The sequence below is a fragment of the Nuphar pumila genome, chromosome 3 (genome assembly GCF_984573655.1).
Source record: "Nuphar pumila chromosome 3, dmNupPumi1.hap1.1, whole genome shotgun sequence".
In the NCBI taxonomy this organism is placed as follows: Eukaryota; Viridiplantae; Streptophyta; class Magnoliopsida; order Nymphaeales; family Nymphaeaceae; genus Nuphar; species Nuphar pumila.
Genome location: NC_143251.1, coordinates 28,500,388 through 28,516,672, shown reverse-complemented (window position 1 = coordinate 28,516,672; position 16,285 = coordinate 28,500,388). Strand labels below are relative to the sequence as shown.

The window sequence follows — 16,285 nt, the reverse complement described above, 5'->3', positions numbered from 1 at the left end:
ATGAATTCCGGTCGATGATAAAATGCTCAAATCAACACCAATTTGAGCATGTAGATAGTCGATTTCAATGCCCTCAAAATGAGAAATGTCAAAGTTGAATATGATTTAATAGGTGAGCCACTGATCGACTAAAATTTTTGTTGAAACAATAATGACATTGCTCAGAGTGTCCCACCCTATGGGCCTAATCTAATGAGATTAAATCTAAATCCAAAATCCATAGTCTAAAATCATTTACTTTCTTGTTTAGTCCAAATATTTTAAATTTTACAAACATTCTTGCAATGTTCTTCGTAACTTGAGACTTAATTTCATAATAATTCAAAATCAAGAAAATCAAAAAAATTAAGAAATTCAAGAATTTCAAGAAAACCAAGAAATTGCACTCATGTCATCGATGCACATAAAGTTTATCATTTATTCATTTTAATTACCAAAGAAAAAATCTCTGGTTTTTATAAAAACTCTCATTTCTAAAGGGAGAAGAGGAAAGAGGGGCATTCGTCAAAAATCAACATGTCAAGAGTGTTTAAACTCTTGACGAAAGCCTTCTCTATCTGGTTCAGCCTTCAAATCAATGGTAATAAAACTCCATCAAAAATTTTCTTTTCCATTTTTCTTCTCTTTTTCTTGAAAACCCATCGATCTCAAACCCTCATTGAAGAGAGGATCGATAGTTGAATGCCCATGAGAGAGCGTGTCGCCGGAGTCTTGTGAGCGCCATCATCTAGCGAGAGCATCGACAGAGCCTTATCAAAGGAGAACCTTATTAGATCCTCTCTGTTATGTTTTTACTCTTTTCTTTTGTCAGATTAGTGGCTGGATATGATGCTTGTGGTGGCCGCTGGTGATGTCGGGGGCCCGACAGTGATCTGTCACCAGATCTGGTCGTTGGTGACCAGATCGGACACCGGAGGTAGAAGAACCTTCTCTCAAATGTCATCACTGGAACACCCCTTTTCATGGTAGGGACTCATCGTCAGAGAAGAGGAACAAAAAAAATCAAACAGAGAAAAGGGGAAAACATCAGAAAGAGGGCTTGGTTCTCGGTTGCCTCTTACCTTACTCTTTGTCATTCCCCTCACCACGACAGGTGGTTCATCGTAAGGTGATTGGCCCGTCGAAGATTGTCTACTGTTTTGGCAGCATCGATGTCCGGCCACTCATTGTGAGAAGTGATGGCTCACTGGAAGAAGCATCAGGTTGCCTCCCATTGTCGAAAAACCCTCGCCGCTTCAATTGTCGTTCCCTCCTCTCCCAAAAAAATAAAAAAGAAGAACCCTAATTGGGTTCTCTTTTTTCATTTCTTTCTTTCTTAAGTATTTATAAAAGAAACATATTTTTTAGGTTTGGTGCTCAAACTTTTTGGAAATTCCAAAACAACCCCTATATGTTTTTTTAATTGCAGAAAGGTGGTTCTTCTTTTTCTGATAAACTCAAAAAATTTAGAAAGTGTTTTGCTTTATTGAATTTTTGTAGAACAAGGCTTTTTGATCTTTTCTGACATTACAGAAAGAGGGTCAGAACTTTCTGTTTAACTCAGAAAGTTACAGAAACAGGTTTCTATGATTTATGCTTACACATAACCTCTCATTTTATTTTATAAAGTTGCAGAAAGGTGGTTCTGAGTTTTTGAAAACTGCTTAGTACTTATTTTTGTCAATAGTGCTTAAAAATTTAGCATTTTTGTGTATTTTTTGCACATTTAAAGATCTTGTTGCGTGCTAAACTAGTTACATTCATAAATATTAGTTAAAATAGTCTTATTAATCTTAATATTTGTTTATAATTAGGATAATGGCAAACCAAATAGTCATGGCTGAGTTATCCAAAATTGAAAAACTCAATTGAACGAATTTTGGAATGTGAAGGAGGAAGATGGAGTATTTATTAACACATGACAAGAACCTATATGTATTGAATAATATGAAACCTTCACTAACTGATAAATCTAGTAAAGAAGAGAAGAAAGCTTATAATAAGTCTATCGAGGATGATCAACTTGCTCGAGCATCTCTTCTAACATTCATGCAGGATGACATCATCCGAGTATTTATAGACTTTAACACCGCAAAGAAAATGATGTAAGAAGTAAAAAAGAAGTATGATATGACTTCAGAAATACATATTCAACTTCTTCTAGAATAATACAACTCATGGAGGATGAAAGAGTCAGACAGTATAATCAATCATGTGAATCATATGTTGGTAATGGATAAGGACTTAACCATAGCTGAAAATGATATTCCTGAGCGAATGCAAATCTCCACCATACTAAACAACCTTCCTCCAACTTGAAAGATAGTGTCAATTGCCATAAGATTAAACCAGAAAAGTCTCTCTAATTACGCTCTCTCTACAATTAGCTCTTGAGCAAGAGCACATGTCAAAAGACAGAAAGAGAGAAATCATAAATACCCAAAAATCCTTCCAAGCAACCTCTTATAGGTTCAAGCCTAAGGGCACATTCTTCAAGAAATTTAAGAAGAATAAATTTAACAAAAAATATCTAGCGCAAACTAAAAACCCTAAGATTGCAACCAAGGGAACATGTTTTTCTTGTAAAAAAGTTGAGCATTTCAAGAAAAATTGCCCAAATAGAACCAAGAAAGAGAATCCAAGAAAACAAGTAACTGGAGAACGTGAAATAGTCTGCACTGTGTCAGAATCATTGATTATAGATAGCAATCTCCCAAAATTGTGGATTGATTCAGGGGCGACGTGACATGTGTCTAAGTCAAAAAAAGGACTTGTGAAGATGAAAAAGTTGAAGCTTGGAGATCACAAGGTGTATATGGGAAATTACACCTAAAGTGATGTGGTCGGGATAGAGACCTACAAGCTCCAAATAGAAGGGACTAGTCTTCTACTGACAAATATACTTTATGTACCTTTTATGAGAAGAAATCTTTTAGCACTAGGAGACATTGCTAAAAAGAGCTTCGAAATTTAATTTTGAGGTAACAAGGTCATTATTAGGAAAGATGAAAAAGTGAAGCTCGCAGTCACTATAAGGTTGACCATGACCTCTTTCGTTTAAATATACCTCCTTATATAAATAATGCAATAAATAGTTTTTGTTATATTGATTATGTATTTAATGTTGATACATATTTATGGCACTTAAGGTTATGACATATAAATGTCAATAAAATAAAAAATATAATTCGCATGAGATTATTACCTTCTTTTAAAAATATAGAATTTGAAATATGTGAACCATGCATATCAGGTAAAATGACTAGACAGTCATTTCCTAAGGGTAGTAGGGCATGTGACTTACTAGTTTTAGTACACACACACACACACACACACACACACACACACACACACACACACACACATATATATATATATATATATATATATATATATATATATAGAGAGAGAGAGAGAGAGAGAGAGAGAGAGAGAGACCCTTAATAGTAGAAACACATGAAAAGAAATCATATTTCATGACATTCATATATGACTATTCAAGGTATAGACACATTTACATAATCTCTAAGAAATCTGAAGCTCTAGAAAAGTTTAAGGCATATAAACAAGAAGTTAAAGGATTATTAGGAAGAAAAATCCAAGTTATTAGATCTGAAAGAGGAGGTGAATATAACTTTGATGGGTTTAAGACCTTTTGCAATAATAATAACATAACTCCTCATACAACTATGCCTTATACACCTCAACAAAATGGTGTAGCAAAAAGAAAGAATATAACCATAATGGATATGACAAGATCTATGTTAGCACATATAAATCTTCCTAAAAAAATCTGGAGAGAACCAATATGCACTGCCATGTATATTCTAAATAAGGTTTCTTCTAAGGCTGTAGAGCTTACACCTCATGAGTTATAGACCGGCAGGAAGCCAAACTTGAGTCATTTACAAAAGTGAGGGTCACTTACTCATGTATTGATTGCTAGTCAGATAAGAGATAAGTTAGATAGCAAGACTATCAAATGCATCTTCATGGGATACCTAAAAGGATCAAAGGAATATCGTTTATATAATCTTGAGAAAGGATTTATAGAGAGCAGAGAGGTAGAATTCCTAGAAACCAAAGAAAGTAATTTTGATTCTGAAAATGACGGTGTCTTTCTGGATATCATAAATGATTCTGGGGTAACTACTCAAGAGTTAGAGCATAATGATTCAATTGTGAATAATGAGCAAACTTCACAACCAGTAATTGGACAGAAAAGATCAAGAACTCCTTTAACTTATTTGAATGATTATTATACATTATTGAGTGAGAAATTATTCTATTCTATGAATTTGGATGAAACTCTTGACAACTTGAGTTTTGAGGATACAATTGCTTCTAAAGAATCTGAACTATGAAAGGAAGCAATGAAAGATGAGCTGGACTCCATAGAAAAGAATGGAGTTTGGAAAGTAACTATATTGCCTGATGGATATAGGGCAATTGGTAGTAAGTGGGTTCTCAAGGCAAATAAAACTATTGATAAATTCAAGGTAAGATTAATAGCAAAAGACTATTCTCAATGAGAAGAGATTGATTATGAAGAAACGTATTCTCTTGTAGCCAAACTAACATCTATTTATATTATTTTGGCATTGGTAGCTTATTTTGATTGTAACCTATATCAAATGGATATGAAAATGACCTTCTTAAATGGTAAACTAAATGAATTTATTTTCATGCAGCAACCAGAAGGTTTTAAAAATGAAGGTCAAGAGGATAAAGTATATAAGTTGAATAAACCCTTGTATGGACTTAAGTAGTTACCAAAACAGTGGTATTTGACTTTTCATAATACTATAACCAAGTTGAGTTATGAGACAAATAGTCTAGATCACTGTGTATATGCAAAAAATAGTGGGAGTAAGTTTATTATGTTATCTCTCTATGTTGATGGCATATTAATTGTAAGAAATGAAATAGACGTGATAAATATGACCAAATCATGATTAAGTTCTCGATTTAAAATAAAGGATATGGGTGAAGCTTCATATATCCTTAGAATTAAAATACAAAGAAATAAAAAATTAAGATTTTTGTATCTAAGTCAAGAAAAATATCTTGACCATATTCTAAAAAAGTTTAGAATGGAAAGTACCAAGACAAAAGGTACTCTTGTAGTAAAAGATTTAAAACTAAGTAAGAACGATTGTCCAAAAGATGGACAAGAAAAGTTGAATGTTTCTTATGCTCAGGCAATTGAAAGCCTACTGTATGCAATGCTTTGCACTTGACCTGATTTAAGCTTTGTTGTAAGTATAGTGAGTAGATATCAAAGTAATCATGGGCTCTCTCATTGGAAAGCAGTGAAAATGATTTTTCGATATCTAAAAAGATCTAAGAAAGTCAAGCTATGCTATCAGTCAGATAGTCTAAAGCTTGTAGGCTATTCAGATGTTGACTTTGCTAGTAATAGAGATGAAGTAAAGTCCACCTCTTGTTATGTATTTATGTTATGATGTGGGGCAATTGTATGATCATGCAAGAAATAAGGGTGTGTGGTACAATATACCCAAGAAGCTGAGTATATTGCTTATAACATGACAACTACTTTTAGTGTGTGGATAAATCACTTCCTAAATGAGTTAAAATTGGATATTTCAAAAGATCAATTTCAATTTTATTATGACAATAAAGCTGTTATAAGACTAATACAAACAGGAGCTGATAGCTCTAAAAGTAAACATATTGAAGTTAAATGTCAATATATTCATGATATGTTTATGAAAAATGAAATAGCAGTGGAGTATATTCCTTCAAATGACATGGTAGCAGATCCGCTAACCAAGACAGTCACTGAGGATGTTTTCACTAGACATGTGAGTCAGATGAGACTCAGGTATGTCTAAGTGATGAGTGAATAAAATATCACTCAGAAAGTGTATATGCAAAGTTCTAATTGAGAACAAGCATAAAAACTCAGGATATCTCTTATGGCCAAGCGAGAGATATAAGGTCATGTGGCCATAAGATGACTATTAGGAGGCCATCCCAATAGTCACTCTCTTCCAATGGTTGCAATTGTTCAAGCATATAACAATTAAAGTACAAAAATAATCAAACTAACTTACAAGATAATAATGCACATTAAGATACATTTATATGCTTGAATTGCAAAGAGATGTGTCTATTGGGGCTGAAGGAATTTCTCCCAGGTATGTGTCCCAAACTTGAACCCCTTACGTGATTATAAATGCAGTGTATGAATATGTGAACTTATATAGAATTCTAGCAATTAAATTCTTCGCGTTTGAGAGAATTACTGCAGTGTAAGAGGGTTGAGAAGTGTGAACCTTCTCTGGTGATTCCAAGCGTAACAACGCATGCTTCAGCCCGCACGAACTGTGCTTCCTCATTTGAAGATTCCTAAAAAAAACCTAGTGTGCCCTCGAACTAAGTGACTTGTCGAAGACCAATAAATCATATTCTTCTTGATGTTGCTCCTCGGGTTAAGCTCAGACTTCTCATGAATTTGAGACTGACATTATAGTTCCTCAATCGAATCGAGAAATATCTTACTTTGATATCTGTTGCCAGATTTACGAGGAGGAAAGATCTACCAAACTAACTACTATGGCTACCAAAACTACAACTAATTTTATCTAAAAAAGTAAGAAAAGATTGAAAATAACAAGAAATTTTTTCATATCAATTTAAACTCCAAACTCCTCGGTTTCTCATCTATTTAGATGAGAAATTTGCAATTCTGAAAAATCTAAATAAAATAAGTTTCCTGCACAATCCAAGTAACTACCTATTGATAACTTTTCAATCAAAACAAACTTATCCTAAAGATATGGATCACATAGTGATCAAATATCCAAATTCAAATAAAGAAAAGAATGATCTAATGGAACCCGAGTATCCAAATTCAAATAAAGAAAAGAATGATCTAATGGATCCCGAGTTGTTCAGTCCAGCTCCTGCATCAGAGAGAGAGAGAGAGAGAGACGTGAATGGGAAGGTGGCAGAGTATGCTATGAATATGAAACATAATAGATTGAGAAGAAAAACACACATTACTTGTAACTCGTTCAATTAGTCTTCACTCCTCACAACACTAAAAAAATGTAAAAGTCTGACAAATTAAGGCAAACTTGCTTTAGACGCGGCCGAACATGTTGTTTTGTTGGAGTTCGATTCCACTCTTCCCTTATGTCATCCCCCAGCTTCATACCCCACTTAAATCTTATTGGTTCAATTGTTTTTATCAAATCTGAACCCATAGATATATTCAGCATGGTCGATAATAAGAATCGACAATTGGATCATACTTTTTGGATGAAAATTATGATTTTTTAAAATACAAAATTTTGTGTTTATTTGTCAACCATTGATTTTTGAGTTGCATCCAATTTTTTACAAAGCAACTTGCATCAATAAAATCCCAAGGAGGGGCATGAAGATATGAAAAACTTTGGGGGTGGGTGGAGCCGATTTGGTTTTGTTGGGGGTCCATGGAGTCGCTTAAGCAAAGCCTAAAGCCCTAATCACCTACTGCCTGATTTTGGGGACTCATGGCATTTTTTTTTTCCTGGTTAAAAGTAAACAAGAGCTGGACAGTAAAACCATTTGACCAGCATTTTGGTGAAGTGTATACTTCACACCAAGGCACAAAGCGGAGTTGAGATCAAAGTAGCGGTTAAATGATGACATGTCTAAGTGTCATAGTTAATGACATGTCATGCCAGCATTGCATGGGGCCCACAGTTTCAGAGTGTAGGTCCCACATAAAATGCTGTCACCTGTTTGGCCAGGCACTTAACCATGGCACATATCCGCTCCCTGGTTCACAAAACGCACACTTTTTTCAAAAGCAAAAACGTAAGCCTTGTTTGCTTGCTATGCTTTGAAGCATTTTGGTGTTTATTTTGGAAGTGAAGCGCAAAAGCGTGCTTTCACAACACTGATTTTTACTAAAAATAACTCGATTCAAGCATGGCAGAGCCGACCCTAAGCCTGCACTCCAAGCTTGACCAAGCTGGGTTGAGTTCAAACCTAGCACATGGGAAACTGAGCGAGCTTAAACACCTTAGTCTCAGTCTCAGCATGGCTAATGCATCTCTAGTCTTGGGGGTTGAAGACTTTTACAGCGAAAAAAATATAGAGACTTAGGGCATGTTTGCTTTGGCAACAAGTGAGGATTAACAATCACAACTGAGAAAGTAGAACCTGTAATTGTCGGTCACAAGGTCGATCTTGTAACAAGATTCAAGGCAAAAACAATCACAGTTGGTAATCACAACCACAAGTAGTACTTTTCTCATGTTTCACTAACCTTGAAAAAGAGTTGTGATTGTGATTTACATAACAACATGAAAATTTTTGTTCAAAGAGCCTAAGCTTTGTCTCCCTTTCTCTGAGGGTTGGGGAATCATTTTCTATTTTGAATCCTTCCCTCATACAAAGGGAAGAAGACCAAAATGTCATGTTTGCAAACACGAGATTTTTTTGTTTCTGATGGGAATTATTCTCCCTTAAACCGGCGAGAATGATTCTCAAAGGGGTCGAGCTAAGGTGCCCTTACTTTTGAAATTCAAAATGGACTGGTTCTTAGAGCGGTCAACCAAACAAGCCCTTATTGAAGTTTAGCAGGCCTAGAAAATAAATTTCTATAACAAAAGTAACTCATGCAACATAACTCTCATGGCAATTGTACATCTCATTGAACTAATCCCAGGATGGGGTAACATATCCACCTCTTAAGGCCATGGAACTAAGAACTGCAGCCGATCAAGTGTTATAACTTGGACTGGGTTAGATTAGATACTCTACTTCGACTCGATTTATTCATGGGGTTGGCCCTAGATTGAGAGTCTTCATCAAGACCCACTTTAGACTTTTTAATCAATTAAGTCCATGCAAACCTTGGCCAACCAAAATGCAATTAAAACTGAAACGAGTTTTGAATCTTATATCAGCTCCATGAACTCTTGTTTCCTTCTTGAGTCAACTATGCTAATTAGGCTCTATGTGGGAACTGGAGGTCGGAGGGGAGATGAGGATTCAATAAATTGCTACCTATCCCACCTACCCTTATTGGTGTTTGGAAGCCAAAACTTGGGAGATGGAAATGGTGATGAGTATAGAAAGGAGTGGAGACGATCCTTTTTTGTTCTCATAAAGAACTGGTTAACTCTAGTCTTACTGTTATGCAAGCCACAACCAGAAGCAAATCACAAGATAAAGGGAAGGCATGCGACTGGACACTCAGGCCTATGTCCACAGGCGAAGGAGTAAACATCCACTAGCAAGATATGATAAAATATAAAGGTGAGATACAAAGCTCCCAAAACCCTAATCTCAGATACACCTGAAAACTCTCATGCCCAATTCTCATAGGAGGCGGCTATACAAAAGTTTTAGTTTCAAAATCTATTCTTGATATTTTTTTTGGTTTTTAATACTTTGATTAATCAGAAAGCTTACTATTCCGTGTCAATTGGTATATTTTCTTCATTGGATTGATAACAAATTTCTATACAGATTAAAAGTTTGTCACATCCATTGAAAATCATTCTGGGTCGGCGTAAGAAGGTAGGTGTTGCATCCATTGAAAATAAGATGAGTGAGAATCGTTTACGATGGTTTGGGCAAATTCGGCGAAGGCCTAATGATGCTCCGGTTAGAAGGATGGAGAAATGGGAAAATATATTAGCTAAAAGAGGTCAGGGTAGGCCTAAGAAGACTTGGATGGAGATGATAAGAAAGGATATGAATGCTTTGAACCTCACTGAGGACATGACATTGGATAGAAATGATTGGAGGAGAAGGATTCATGTGGAGGACCTATAATGATTTTCTTTTTGGTTCATATCGCCGACCCCAATTGTTTGGGATGAAGGCGTTGTTGTTGTTGTTGCTGTTGTATTAAAAGTTTGTCACATGGATGAGATCAGTTTAATTTGGTCAATCAATAGAGAGAGAGAGAGATTCTGGATGAACAGATGTAGAAGCAGCAAAAAAGACTAGCAGAAAAATATGCATTTATTTTTCTAGAATTACAATGTGTGCATGTGTTGTTACAAATGTGTGAATGAGCCTCGACGGCACAACCCACAGCAGGAAAAAGAGGAAGGAATCTGCCCCGTCCTTCGGATGTACTCCGCTTGCTCTGCTGTCTTTGCAGCTTGCTGGTTCCTTCTGATTTCTGCTGCCACTCGCTTTTCTTCAGCCTTGTGCCTTGCTGCAGCAAGCTTGCACATCAGCTTCTCATGGGCTTGCCCCCTCATCGTTTCAACTTCAACCTGGAAAAAAATGAACCAGACACCATCAGACCACTTTTGACATTAGAAAATTATTTGCATCCTCAGCAGTATAAATTGTATGTCATGCTTTATTCTTCCAGAGAGAGAGATTCAGAATATTAACTCATTGTATCTCACTACAATATTGAATTTGAATCCGTTTGGATGAATTACATGGAATTGTTCCAGATGTCTCACTATGCTATAGTGCAACATTAACAACCAGTCTCTACCCTTCTGCGCATTTTTTATTTCTTATACAGATAACCCCCACAGGATTCGAACCCAAAACCTTTCGGTTGTGACAGTGAAACACAACCATCCAGCTATCTCATTTGACCCCTGTAGTTCTATGATGTGCAGAAGTACCTAATATCACAGGATATGCTAAACTTCCCTAGGAACTCTATGATGCAACACAATTATAGCATACTCTCATATATATTGGACCATCTCGCAGGAAAAAAAAGAACATCTTAGGGGGTGTTTGGATGACACGTCAAACTTGTTTTTTTTTAGAACTTTTTCAATCTGGTTTTTGTAAACTTTAACCTAGTTTTGTTGTTTGGATGACAAATTCTAAACTTGGTTTCATTGTGATAATACTACATAACATTATTATATAATTTGAAGTACAATAATATTGATATATATTTAAATTATATATAATATTATATACAAAATATATAAATATCAAAATATAATATTATGTATTATATAATGTTATATATAATATACATATGCTATTAATGTTCCTACAATGATGGATGAGAAAAGATGATGGAACATTGTAAGATTCACAGCCCCCAAACGTACACAAAAATTCTATCATTAGTCTAAAGTAGGAGATTGATGGCCACAAAGAGAAGCTTTCAAATTTAAGGAAAAAAAAGTGATGTTAGATCTAGGAGATATAATCAAGACAATAGGATCATAGCAAATACCTCTTCTCTTCTCCTTTCTGCCTCTGCCTTTGCTTTTTGATGGTTTTCCCATGCTTGTATCTTGATCTCTTCACGTTTATACCTGAATCAAGTCAATAACAATAGCATTCAATATGTTAACATTTTAGAACATGGATTCCAACAGAGTATATAGTCCACAGCAAAACTATAGGTCCTAAGCAAGTGAACAGTCATTTAACCTGGAAAATCCACCAGTGAATTTATTTCATTTTGTGGCCAGAATGAACTAGCTGACCTCATCTGGACTTTTTGAATTCATGCTTTCATAACACATTTTCTTATTCAAAACTGTCCAGTTTGTACTGATCAAGTGTTCTTTAACTTCAATGTTTTTTATTCTCTCAAAGTAAACAAGGCGAGCCATAACTTGCTTATAACATCCAGTTAACTTTTTTCAACTGTGTGTGTGAGTGATATACTGATATTTGCAGTGAGAGAGACTCGTCACAAAGTTGTTACTGTTTACATAGGTGATGTGACTTTATATTCTTCGGCTTTTCCTGTTTTAAGAAGTTCAAAACACATTGAGTTTCAAGTTTCACGCCATTCAAATGCCATGCTACTGAGTATGGTTCAGTATATTCAAGACATCTCCAAGAATCTTCAGTTCCATAATTTGTGATAGTGTGAAGAGTTACATTAATCAAGTTGATGATATGTCAACTTGTCGAATTGAAGAACAGTGACATCTAACTACAAAATTTGACCTTTTGTGCATAAAAAAGGCATAGAACAATATTCCCATGAAGAGCTCTATTAAAAAAGTTTCAGTATATTAACCTGGCCATAAACTTAGCCTTCTCTGCTTCTTCCCAAGCTGCAGCACGGATCCCAATAACATATTTGGGTGTCTGTTCAACATCAATTGTCTTAAGGGAGGTGGATGCATCTTTGCCCTCGTCTTCCTTGCTAGCCCATGCAGCAATGTTCATCTTACCAAGCTGTGCACTAAGAGCTGCTATCTCTCTCCTAGTTTTCAATTGCAAATCTTTCTCAGATAGTTCATCCTTTGGAAGGTCCATCTGATGATCTAAAACATTGCTAGCTGCATTTGCGGGAGAAGATGCAGGTGCAACATGTCCAGGAGTTGATGGTCGAGATGAATCAGGACTTCTCGTTGGTGTTGTAGCCCCAACAGGTGTTGCACTCCTTGAAGGTTCTTGGCTAGCAATAGGAGTCATTTCTGTGCCCGTATCCCTCATTGACACAGACCTTACTGTTGATGGTGGTGGAATAATAGTTGTAGCACTATGAACTGAACCAGATGAATCATGTCTACCAAGACTTGCTGCAAAACCCAAAACAATTGCTCAGTGATTTTCATGAAACAGAAAAAGAAGAAAGTCTTATTTGTTTCAAGGAAAAAAATACAGAACGTGGATTTGGCAATAAACAGCAAGAGCTACCATATAGACGCAAATATGTTAACAAACAAATCATGATCCAACATATTATAAATAAAATGCAAGCTTACTTGTTGAATCTGAAACAGGAACCTCCGCAAGGACTGAAGGTGTAGCATATGAATCTCCAAAATTATCTGCACAGAGAGAAGGCTCAATTCCCCAATTTACTGATTTCTGTAGATGATTGGATATTGGTGGTGTAAAAGAGAACTTGTGTGTGTCCCTCTTAGCTTGACTGGGATCAATCCGTTTGGTGCCCACCTCCTCAGCAGTAGAAGCTCTTCTGTCTGTGACTTCTGTAACAACCTTTGCCGGAGGGCCATTTGCAATGCTAGATTGGCGATTTCCATGAATAAATCCTGATTTTTTTGACACCAAAGTTTGGACACCATGTGGCTGAGCAGTTCCTGTTTTAGGTTTACTCTTAACCTGATTATGACCTGACAGAGCAGTTGGGATCCACTTCCATGCATCATCCCATTTAGAAGCTGCTGGCTTTGAAAATGGTGTTAAGATAATTCGATGTTGGCTGAACCTCTCTGACTTCTGAAACACGAAATTTGACACATTGCCATTTTCAAGCCCACCATCATAAACAGCATCACCATCTTCCTGGGATCGATTTGGATTCAAACCATTCCATATTCTAGCACTGTCTTGATCTTTTGGAGGGGAAGGACTATGAACCACAAGGTTTGAATTTTGACATGTTGCATCACTTGTTAAAGTGGAGGTTTCAGTGTGTATGACACCTACATCCTTGCAATTTGTGGAACTGATGATGCCTGTTTATTCAATAAATCAAGCAAACCAATCAAATTTTTGAGCTATTAAGTTCCTTTTAATAGTTGACCAAATTGATTCCTTGTACAGAAGTATGATTCAGTTCCCATATTTAAACATGAATATCTGAAAAGCCAAAAGTTTCAACAAGTTAACATTTGATCTGAATTGGCCTTGTGCTATGAAATACGAGGGCATTCCCTACTGAAGCAAATAATTCACTTTCTGAAGAAGTCTCCAAGTTTGTCATGATATGCAAAACCTATTAAAGAAAGATATTATCTTTAAGAATTGATCTTTTAACATGTCTACATGAATAGAAAAAACTAACAAACAACAGAAAAGCTCTAAAAATGTAATAACAGATGTAACCTAATAGACAAGGCTTATAATATAAGAGTTCAGCTCTATATATATGGGATGGAAACAAATAGAAAAGAAAATACTGAATCAATCAAAATAAACAATGTATGTACACAAAATCAACCATGACCTTGGTCATCCAACTCGTTGTTCTCATTAGTGAGTGACGAGCATGCAGTTTCAGCTTCTTCCTCTTCTTTTCTATTTTTCTGAATGCCCAAGAGTTTAAGCCTCAATTTGCTAGGAGAGACACTTCCCTGCTAACTTTTCAAAACAAAAAAAAATTAGTAATGAGTCATTCGAGTTATATGAGAAAGTATAGTGGAACATGTCAATACAGTACTGACTTCAAACGAATCCTGAACTTGCACACAATGATCATAACAGCCATCACAAAAATCAATAATGCGAGAACTGTTACTAAGCATACGGTATTTAAGAAAAACAGAATTTTCTATTCATCACGCATGTAAAAAGGGTGTTAAATTTCAGAACAAACAAAATCCAATGATGAAATTAATTTCGAATAAAAGAAAGCCAAAAAGAAGGATATGACTGATTAAAAAGAGAGCAGTATAGGCACATTTCTAGCTTCTTTGGTCACTGACTCCAGAAACTTTTTTTTCACCTTTTCCTTTTAGAATCTAACGTAGAGAGCATTTTACTGCGAAATTAACGATTTATATTCACAACAGAACCCTAGAATTTGACGTCAGAACCAAAATCCAAAGTGAAAACCACTAACTAGAATTCACATACACTGGATCTGGGATTTCCAACAAAAAATGGACAAGAATAGAAAACTAAAATGAATTGTCACAAAAGCCACATATCTTTTTTTGAGAGAGAGAGAACACAAAAGCCACAAATCACACCACAAAACTATCATCAGCAATAGAATAACTGAAAATAAATCTTATCTTTTGAATCAATTCGAGCCATTTCTCCTAAGGCACAACTAAAAATTAGCAAATTCGCAAAAAACAGAAACAAGCACAACTCGAACTTCTCGGTTTCGGTAATGCTTCCGCAATTTTTGATATAAAAAATATTGAATGTACCCATTCAAATGAAGCAAGTAGGTAGCAGTAGTAGTAGTGGCAGCAGCAGTAGTAATACAGCGAGTCACTCAGATGCCGCATCAAAAAACTAACCCTAGATGCACAGAATTTCAGATAAAACAAATTTTTCGATGAAGAAAGCAAGTAAATTCCCCGTTAACTGAAAAAACCAAACATAGGCGAGCAGAAGTTCAGTCAAAAACAATTTTTTTCGACAAAAAAGGCAAGCAAACTCCTGTTCTTTAAGCTAATAAAGATCCATATCTGATCTTTCGCCAGAAAACATGTCCGAACCAAAATCTACAGCAAAGAGACCGAGCACAAACGCCAGAATCACAGATCGAACACTGATTCCGTGCTCAAACAGACGATTCACCTTTGAACGAGCGATCGCATTTCCGGTCTCCATCTCCGCGCCCTAGAAGAAACCATAGCGAGAGGCCACCAGAACGACGCATGAGTCGTCGATTTTCCGGCATTATCAGAGGAAACCATAGAAACAGAGTCCAGATTGGGACAGAACGTAAACTCAGGTGCTAAGAGACAAGCGCATACGATCCGAATCTCGAGCGGATCGAGGCTAAGACGAAAACCACGAAAGAGAGAGGGAGAGAGAGAGATCAGTACCTCGATCTTTTCTATCCTTTCGTATTCCATAGATGCGGTAGCGTCCAGGGGAAAGCTACAGGGGGAGAAGGGAGAAGAGGAAGGGAAGAAGAGGAGCATCCTTCTTCCTTATCATCATCACCACCATCTCACTGTTACAGTACATCTCTCTCTCTCACGGCAAACGGCGAAATAAATGACAAGAAATTACGGGTTCCTAAACGGGATGGCGTCCCGAAACTACTTCTATCATTCCGTCAAATTATTATTGTGTTAATTCGGCGCTCAATTTTACCAATATCACCTATTTTGATAATATCGCAGTTTTAGCACATGATTAACACGTTAGAAACAGTTTTTGTGTTGTCTGGATTGTTATTTGTGTTTTTATATCTTTTATAGAGAAATGGGTAGGTGCTAAATGATAACTGCTAAATGGGTTTCTTTGCCCTCTCTCTGTTTTTTTCGCATTTTTTTGCTCCATAAATGTATTGGGCGAGGTCTATTTACGAGGAATCCATACCTGAATTATGTGTTTTTTTATGAAAAAAAAAATGATATTTGGAGCCTCAAAATTTGACAAAGATTTGAGACTGTTGATTTTGAAACCTTATAAAAACCCACAATCGAACACTTCAAGAGCTGATCCCTGTAAAATCAAGTACATAGATCACATCTGTATAATCAGAGTTTAAAAATAAAAGAAAAAAACCCTGAAAAACTCATTTAACATATTTCATTTAGCACCTACTCATTACTCATCCTTTATATATGTACGTATGTATGATGATATTTTCTCAAGGTTGTTTTACAAAGTCAAGCATTTCAAAACACTGCAGGATCTTAACTTATCGGGATTTTTTCCAAAG

At 35.9% G+C, this 16,285-nt stretch overlaps 1 protein-coding gene across 1 annotated transcript; it reads right to left on the bottom strand.

Annotated features, from left to right (window-relative positions):
• Positions 1–9,956: 9,956 nt before the first annotated feature.
• On the bottom strand, positions 9,957–15,538 carry LOC149842428 (uncharacterized). The gene is made up of 6 exons (XM_090001438.1): positions 15,438–15,538; positions 13,880–14,009; positions 12,672–13,388; positions 11,978–12,485; positions 11,177–11,258; positions 9,957–10,232 (listed from the first exon to the last, which is right to left on the bottom strand). Exons 1-6 carry the CDS (start codon positions 15,534–15,536, stop codon positions 10,008–10,010), a joined length of 1,761 nt encoding a protein of 586 aa, XP_089857564.1. The 5' UTR covers positions 15,537–15,538; the 3' UTR covers positions 9,957–10,007.
• Positions 15,539–16,285: the final 747 nt, after the last annotated feature.